The sequence below is a fragment of the Monopterus albus genome, unplaced genomic scaffold (genome assembly GCF_001952655.1).
Source record: "Monopterus albus unplaced genomic scaffold, M_albus_1.0 scaffold14.1, whole genome shotgun sequence".
Classification (NCBI taxonomy): Eukaryota; Metazoa; Chordata; class Actinopteri; order Synbranchiformes; family Synbranchidae; genus Monopterus; species Monopterus albus.
The window spans coordinates 572,620-581,996 of record NW_018127894.1 but is presented as its reverse complement, the minus strand read 5'-3'; the positions used below and the strand labels follow the sequence as shown (position 1 = coordinate 581,996).

Below are 9,377 nucleotides of genomic sequence, written 5' to 3'. Positions count from 1 at the left end.
CCCGTTCCATCCTTCCCTCACTCGTGAACAAGACCCCAGGTTTAGGTTTTCTTGATTTGACATTTCTGTCTTATTTCAAGCAGGTTAAATTACTCTTACTACACTGTCTGTGTTTAGTTTTAATAATATACAAATTGAGGGCTCTAATATTGATATAAATTACTAGAAGAGATGGAGAGTTTCCTTGTGAGGCTGCTATTTTAGACAGCAAACAACAGAAAGAGTCCAAATAGAAATTTTAAGAAAAAGAGCAGAATAGAGAAAACCTAAAGTGAACTGAGATTGACAGGTGACGTATATTTATATTTTATTAAAATCTTTATTTTACAAGGGAAATCCCACTGATGTTTACAACCTTTATCAAGGGAGCCCTAGCAAGACAGCAGCATTTAAAGTTAAAGACAAAAGGTAGAATGCTAAAAAACACACAATGGTATACAAAAACTCAGAATAAACCATCCATTTAAACATAAAGATATCAAATGTGTTAATTTCCCTTTGCAAGTGGTGGGAGTAGAAAATGTGAAGGCTTTTCACCCCTTCTCTGTCCAAACCACTGACGTATATATACTGTATATACACACACACACACAACAGACATGGTGTTGCCACTGTGAGGCGTGTTCTTTTACACGTCCCTCCACTATGCAAAAGTGAAGCTAAAATATCGGGAATATGGCAGCTGCCATCTTGCTTTTATTCTGTTCAGTAGCGACCAGAAGTGGAGTGACCACCAATGAAAGCTATCAACTGAAATACACCCATTTATAATATCATCCAAAAAAAAAAAACCATCAAAAACAAACTGGCCAGAAAAATGACCACACATCAGTGTGATAATATCTACCAAAAACTACAGAAGTCACCTCTGGGATAAACCCATTTAATTTGTGATTTGAGGTTTTAGTTTGGCTCATATTCTGTCCACTAACACGGAGGAGGTGGCATCTATGACCTATACTGCAACCAGCCACCAGGGGGCGATGACTTCACTTCTGGGAGCTGTTAGCCTGTTCATTTTCCAAACATGTATAGCTACATAAAATAAAATATTGCTTTTAGATTTTTCTATTTGCATTTGTTTAAATTGATTTCAGTCTGTAACTAATTTGGGACAATAAAAAATAAAAAGTCATGTAAATGAATCTTAAAAAGAAATAAATAATCATGTGGTTTTTAGCTTGTTGCTAACTTCCAAAATACTCATTATGGTTTGAATTCCTGTAATCATTACCAGGAAATATTTTAGAACCAGAAATAAATGTTTAGATGAATTAAATTGGATTAAAAGAAACCCGCTTTCACATTAAAGAATCCAGAATATCCATCATCGGAGCTCCTGTGTTTCTCTCTGCAGTTTCCTGCTGGTTAACAGTGTGGCCCTGCACGGTGATGGATGTCCCATCTGTCAGTCGGTGGAAAAGGAGCTGACCAAACTTTCCAGAGACCTCAACTGTTCTCGTCAGGTAGGAGGAAAATCAGTAGGACACGCTTACACTTTCCTCATGAAGTGTGAATGTCTCAAGTCAAGCAAGGAAGACGATTAAAATACTCCTTAGCTACTTTTTCAATCACTTCATCAGTTGTATCTGGAGCAGGTGTTTGGCTCTTCTCACACACATGGTGTATGTGTGGTGGCTGATCGCTGCTTCTTCCTCCTTCTTCCGGAGAGACACGACATGAAAATGTTGACTGATATTTGAGGATCAGATGAACTGATGAACTCTTTACGACGTTTGTTTTCTGCAGAACACACAATCCAGCAGCGGAGGGATGGATGGCTGTGAAGGCACGCATCTCTACCCTCCCGCAGCCCCCATCATGTTACAGGTAAATCACAAGTGTACGCTGAACTTTGAACTCTCTTTTGTGGCTGGGAATCCAAAGCAAGTCTCCCTTCTCAATCAGAATACCTGCAGGGCCTGGAAGGTCACAGCTTCTGGTTGTTGGGAGGTTTGTGCTAAGAAGCTCATTAGCTCAAAGTGGGATTGTTAAATTCTACTAAAACTTTCATTAACTAATTAGTTGTGAATTTAGTAACTGGTAATCCATCCACTGGCTTCTGTTGCTTGTCAAAGTCAAGGAATGGGCACATTTTGAGACATGGGCCCCTGAACACAGACAAATAAAAGGCCCCTATATAGGACCCTTAAATTGAAAGAGACGATTTGTGGTTGTTTTAATCTCTTTTTGACTGTTTTGTGTTTGTGTCTCTGGCAGATTTTTGTGGTATTTTGTGTCATTGTGATCTTTGTGTGTCAGTTTGAAGTAATCTTGCCTCTTTGTGTTCATTTTGTTTCTCTGTGAAGTTGTTTTGTGTCTTTTTGTGGTCTTTTCTGTCTGCTTATGTTCATTTTGTGTCTCTTAAGTTGTTTGGTGTGTCTCTGTCTTGCAGCTTTCTGGACTTTGTGTTTCTTTGCAGTAATTTTGTATCCCTTTGTGGTGTTTTTATGTCTTTTTGTGTTAATCTTGTGTATGTGTTTATTTGTCTATATGAAGTCTTATTGTGTCATTTTGTGTCTGATTTGTGTCTCTTTTAAGTTGTTTTGTGTGTCTTCCTTGTCATTTGCAGTTCACTGTTCTCTTTATGTCACTTTTTAGCCTTTTACCTGAGCTGTGTGACTTTCAAACAATAAATATTAACACTTCATACAGTGGCTGGGACCCAGGGGCCCCTGACCCACAGGTTATTTCATTAATCTAAACAAATGATCCATTCATTAAAGTGCCCATGGCTGCTCATGTTGCTCGTTTCCAACCATTTAATGTTTAATCTTGGGTACCCCCGTGTTACCTTGGCACCTCTCATAACTCATGGTAGTCTGTAATTATTTCAGAACGATAAAACCAGAGAGCCTCTTCCTAAAGTCCTTGTGTCGCAGGTGGACAGCATTAATTAAAATGAAATTCTCCTCCATAGAAAGGTAAACGAGGGTATATGTACCGATGAAAAGAGATGTGTAACACTCAAGCCCCATGTTTTAACTGGCATAACGCAGACACAGTAACTTCTCCAGCCTTACCGTTCCAGGAGCAAGGCATTGACAGACATGTAACGTGTGTTTTAGAACGTACTGTTAAGTCCCACCGAGGCGTGGAAACATCACTCCCTTTCAAGTAGATCCACGGCCTGTAAATCCAACCGGTGGTCGCTGCGTCTTCCCCACAGGACCGGTCCCAAAGTAGTGAAGCTGATTCCAACAGGTAGCGCATCAATAACATCATGGCTCGTTAATCCGCTGGTTAACGGCCTGGATTTAATGTCCATTCAAGGAGATCCTTAAACTGTCACTGATACTTTAGCTTGTTAGAAAAAAGTCTCGCGAGAGGTGTGTAAATCCTGTCGCGAAAAAAAATTAAAAACCTGCATTCCACTTTTTTTTTTTTTTTTTTTTTTTACCTTTAGGTCACATCTAAGATGATAATTCACGGTTGTAACATTGTTAAGTCAAAAACAAGTAACAGCATGACATGGGCCCTTTTAATGAAATAAAAATATTTATGCACTAAATGAAATAATCAATTGCAACACTAAGAAGTTTAAAACAGCTTAAAGCACACATCTGCCACTGGGTCTGTAAACTAATGCCAAAATCCTCTAATTCCATATGATGGGTTTGAATATTTATTTGAACACCTTAAAGGTCCATTCCTCAGTTGGAACGAGTCCATACAGAGAGACCGGCTTTTAAATATTATTTGGCCTTAAAAGATAAGAAGCTGATCGTGTGTGTTCTGCTCCCCAGCACTATCCTCTGTACAGGGTGAGCGACGCCGGCTGCACAGGCCTGGACGCTGCGCCGCCTGAAGAGCGACACCTTCTGTTCAGAGAGAAGTATGACGTGTTGTCTAAGGAGGCGTCTCAGAAGGTGAGTGAGTTCTCTGCAGTGGCATCACACCACCTCTGCTGTTTGTCTCCTTGTCCTCGGAAGTGGCTCCGTCTAATTAAATAAAGTCCGACGGCGTGCTGTCAGAGACAGTCACGCACAGCAGATGGTGACGATGATGAAACTGATGATGTAAGACAGCAGCAACCGCTGTTTGAGGTGGATGTGGGTTTCTCTTCTCAGCTGCTGCAGTGGTTTAAACCTCGCCTCATCCTGAGTGGACACACGCACAGCGGATGCGAGGTTCTCCATGACAACAAGTACCCAGAAATCAGCGTGCCGTCATTCAGCTGGAGGAACAGAAACAACCCCAGCTTCATCCTGGTGAGCGCAGTCTGTTTCAGACATCTCCATCGATGCTTCGCTTACAACAGATAAGAAATGCCAGTGACATTAATGCTCCTTCTGTGGACTTAAAGGGAAAACAACGTTGCACTTGTTTCAGAGTTATCCTTTTGAATGTTTTGAATGCTATGGCACCCCCAGTTTTTTGTTATTCCAAAATATGTTATAGAGCCCTCAAATCATATTATTAAGACGTTAAAACTACAGAGATCATATGTTTTTAAAAACAATATGTATAAGATGAGAAAGTTCACACTTTCAGTTTTTGGATGCCCCCTAGTGGCTGAAGGGGCTCTATGCAGCCACCTCTACTGATGTATCTCTACTAACCTATAGTACTGTCTCCCCCCCCCAGGCGTCAGTATCACCCAGCAGTTATGCTCTGTCCAAGTGTTTCATGCCAGAGGAGAGCACGGTGATCGGTGTTTACTCCTCGGCCGGCGCCTGCCTGCTGCTGCTGTTCCTGGCTCACTGCCTGTGGATGAAAGGCCTGCTGCAGTGCCTCAGCCTCTGCCTGCTGGGGAAGCACAAGTCTCTGTGAACTACATTACCCAGAGTACAGCACGTCCCAGGACAGAGCCATGGAGTGGAGTTCACTGGAGCTGGAAAATACAGAGGGTGACAAATGAAAGGAAAAACAAACAACAAGTGTCTCAGTGAGGTGCTAGGCCACCACGTGCCACCAGAACAGCTTCAGTGCAACACTAGCTCTGCTGGAGGGATGAACACCATTCTTCCAAAAGATATTCCCTCATGTGGTGTTTTGATGATGGTGGTGGGAACGCTGTCTAACATGTCGCTCCAACATCTCCCATAGGTTGAGACCTGGTGACAGACACATCACTTTCATACCCATCAAACCAAGCAGTGATCCCTCCTGCCCTGTGGATGGAGGTACTGTCATCCTGAAAGCGACCACTCATTTCTTCAGGTTTTTCCTTTCAGCTGTCGCCCATCTGTACAGGAGGATTTGTAAACGTGACGTTCCTGCTCTGAATGTTCACACAACCTGTTTGCTTGTCAAAATGTTTTAGAGCACAGTGAAGGACTTGAATGTATATTTTAAATGTCTTTAAAGGACTCAAAGTTTAACACACTTGTTTTACCCTCCTTGGAAGCGGTAGAAGGGTGGAGGTTGTCACATCAGGAAGTTTTCAATCACTGAAACCGTCAGTGACTTTCCAATGGTTTTTCTGTGACTGAATTATTAGAAAGTACACACATGTGGCATTAAGTTTAAGACAAATCAAACAAGTACATATGTAAATATTAACCGTTCAGGGTCTGATTTAAGGTGATAAGTGTCCAACGTACGTTGGCGGTTTATGTCTCTTTACTCTGATGTTCAACTGTGATCTGATGTAAACACACTGATCATTTCACACTCATCTTACTTATGTCTGATCCAGATTTCTTGTTGTTTTTATGATGCATAGCTGAAAATATTTATTGCTGACTTTCTGTGCCAAATGTTTGTGAGGGTTTTTGCCAAATTGTTTCTGATGAACTGTACATAATAAATCAGAATCTTAAGGTGTGTTTCACAGCTTTATGGTGTGAACTACAGGCTGACGTGCTCTACGACTCAGTGCAATCACTCATCCAAAGTCATAAAATAGCAAATATTATAGGATGCTCATGTTTTTTCAAAAGCTTGAGAGTTAGAGATAAACTGTGTCAAGGTAATTAAGGTGATATGAACAGATATTTTGTGTCTGTAAAATTATGTGAAATACAATCTAAGTACAAAATATTGGGGACGTCTGAGAGACGCTGGGCTGCAGACCTCCATATTCTTCACGTTTGAATTATTTCAAATCTTTAAAATCTCTGTCTTTTGCGGGGCTGGACAAAATGGTGGATAATGTGCACCGAGCTAAATTCATCAGTCAGCCGAAATGTTTTCTTTCTGAGCAGACCTGCTGTATGGCAGACTGCAGCTTCAATATGATGAAGCACCTTGCTTTGTCAGGGATTTACAGGATTAGTCCAGATTAGGGTTAACAATTCCTTTCATTATCATTTACTCTACTGATTCATTCTTAAGTTAACTTGCTTGTGTCAAAACTTCTATCTTCAGATCGCCTGTTCTGTTTGACCAGTTCAAAGACAAAAGATATTTAACATGACATCAAATTTTCTTCAGAAAGATACAAACTTAAAGCATATTTGCTTAATTATTATAATTATTGAAACTGTCACCAAATAATTGTATCAATAATTGTATATTTTTCAAAAAATGGTTTTAACTCGAGAGAAAATAAATCTTGTCTGATTGTCAAGTTGTCTATATTATGTCACATATACAGCAGAACAGGACATCCATCGTGCACCGTTAATCTTTTTTGTTATAGGGGTTGATTTAATCTGGAAATGAGTAAAAGATATTAACCTCATCAGTACACTCCATGAAAAGTGCCGTGAAATCTTCTGTTTAGTCAGAAATCGATTCACATTAGGAGAATGTTGATTAAACTATAATTCAGACATCTTTTTATTAGACCTTATTTTATAAAAAAATATATTATAAAGGCCCTGTGTACCAACTGCAAAGCTCATATTTTACTGTTTTACACCAGAAAAGGATTAAATCCTGCAATGATACCTTGTAGTAATAAAAAATTAATATATATCATTTTAATACAATATATAAATATAATTTTTAATATAAGTAGCGCTGTCGCCTCACAGCAAGAAGGTTCCAGGTTCGAGTCCTTCCCGACCCAGTGCCTTTCTGTGCAGAGTCTGCATGTTCTCCCTGTGCCTGAGTGGGTTCTCTCCAGGTACTCCAGCTTCCTCCCACAGTCCAAAGACATGCATCTTAGGTTGACTGGTGGCTGTAAATTTCCTCTAGGAGTGTGAGTGTGTGTGGTTGTCTGTGTCAGCCCTGTGACAGACTGGTGACCTGTCCAGGGTGGACCCTGCCTCTCGCCCAGTGACACGTTTTCAGTGGAAATGCTCTGTAGCTCTGCTTAACGTCAAACTGAGTAGTGCTATCAGCCACAATAACTGTACTGGTGTGCACTGAACAGTCACTGTGTATCATGATTTCTCATTATTACAAAAATCAGATGAAACACACTGAAGATCCTGAATGTCCCCTGCCTTGCTCACCACTGTAGTGCAGACTCAGCAGCTAGTTTATTAGGTACATCTAGCTACCAGTAAGTGCTGACTCAGCTGTATGACCATTTTGAAGGCACTAGTTTGTGTTAACTGTACAGTGCTATAATTTATTTTTAATATTCTGTCCATCCCATTTAAGTCAGTAATTCTAGGCTAAACATCAGAAACACCTCTCTGTATAATGTAGTACAGTTTTAAAGAAGCCAAAATGATCATACAGTTCAACTACATCATCACCTTCACAAAGGAGGGTTTACTGCAGGACTGTGTGTGTTATTTTTAACTAGGAACAGCGAATAAGTTTGAGTTTATATCTCTGTACGAGCCTTTCACATAATTGCCACTACAGCATCCACAGAAAAACAAAACAAATCCGGACACAACTGGACACCAAGATGGAAAGAAAGCAAAGTCCTCTAATGTGCTTCTTTATTTAAAGAAAATAAAAATGTCATTTAATTATCCTCCCAGGCCAAACAAGGTTTTTGCACCTCCAGTCAGTTCACTCTCTTTTGGGGATAGACATGTACTGTAGCAGAAGAAAAGGCTGATGCTGTTTGTACAAGGAGAAAAGCTTGTCGTCTTGTTGGGTGCTGCTCACACATTCATAGTGCCTGTGCCATTGGGTATGGCTCCAAAGGACCAAAGAATTACTAATATTGCACACTCTCATTTATTCATCTCCATTCTAAACATGCTTTCCTATGTGTGTATGTATACATATTTACTGTATACATACATAGGTATGTACACCTAGGCACACACATAATTAAACATGTATAATTGTACATATATATTTATATAGACCTATAAATTTACATGTACATACATTTATCACGCTCGCGCGCGCGCCCTCACACACACACACACACACACACACACACACACAGCGTCTGTTTTATGTACACATGCGCACAGGCACACACATCAGTACAGATCTCAGACACACTTCATATCGAAATAACGTTGGTTCCTATTAAAACACCACCAGGTTGCAATTTGGACACTTTTGATGGATTTCCAATGTTCGATTAAAGCTGTGAAATTCAAAAATATTAAAGGAGGAAAAATAAAACAAATAAAAGGAAAAAAAAAAAAGGCATGGTGCTGCAACATCTGGTCTTCACTGCAGGTAAGTAGTTAATTTGCATAATGTATACAGGTTTTTAAGATTTTTTCCCTATTTTTTTTATTTTTTACTAAACAGCATTTATTTTTTTTATAAACCAGAAAAAACTAAACTCTACAGAGAAAGTCCCCTACCCGCAGTCTTCCGCTGCCGATAGAGTTTGACATCAAGCTGTACAGCGCAGTCGAAAACATACTTACATCTCAGCTCATTTACAGGTACAGCCATAATCAAGGCACAAAGATCTACAAGTAGATTTGTTTTCTTTCAATTAAGTTGTACAAAATAATATTACATTTTACAGTCTGTACAGGATAATTCAACCTTGCACAGTGTACAAGTTAACAAAAAACAAAAAAAAAACAAACAAAAACAAACAATACACCCCCCCACCCCTCGGTATCTCTAAGCTAAAAGGATGGTTTATGTGGAAAAAGGAGGCAGGTCCGAGTCCGTGGAGGCAGCAGGGCTAAGGTGCAGAGAGATCAGTCCCTTTTCCTTCATTTAAATCCTTCTTGTTGTCGGCGTGTTTCCTGGCCCCCTCCCCTCTTTAATCTTTCGCTCCACATGTCTCTCAGCTGCTCGGTCCACCCTGCAGCTCAGCAAGCTAACATTGTGACAGGGTAATAAATATTGTGATGCTACATTGTGTGTATGCTTCCTCTGAAGAAAAATAACAACATCAACAACAACAAAAATGTTATTAAGGAACCTGATGCAAAGTGCATTTATCTCTTCGTCCACTCAGCTTCCCCTCCGTCCTCTCCTGATTCCTCGGTGTCCAGTCGTCTTCCACGCAGAGAGACGAAGCAGGTCAGAGGGGGTGATGGGACAAAAAAAGAAAAAAAGAGGGGGCGAAGGTCAAGGTGCTGATGCCAGCGTTAACAGGC

The 9,377-nt window shown here is 40.2% G+C and overlaps 1 protein-coding gene across 1 annotated transcript in view; it reads left to right on the top strand.

Moving 5' to 3' along the window:
• Positions 1 to 4,923, top strand: part of mppe1 (metallophosphoesterase 1) — a 9,730-nt gene extending 4,807 nt beyond the window's left edge. The window contains exons 5-9 of the mRNA XM_020591294.1: positions 1,358 to 1,466; positions 1,750 to 1,830; positions 3,747 to 3,869; positions 4,071 to 4,211; positions 4,588 to 4,923. Coding sequence (XP_020446950.1) covers positions 1,358 to 1,466; positions 1,750 to 1,830; positions 3,747 to 3,869; positions 4,071 to 4,211; positions 4,588 to 4,773 — 640 coding nt within the window. The 3' untranslated portion in view covers positions 4,774 to 4,923. The remainder of the gene's footprint in view (positions 1 to 1,357; positions 1,467 to 1,749; positions 1,831 to 3,746; positions 3,870 to 4,070; positions 4,212 to 4,587) is intronic.
• Positions 4,924 to 9,377: the final 4,454 nt, after the last annotated feature.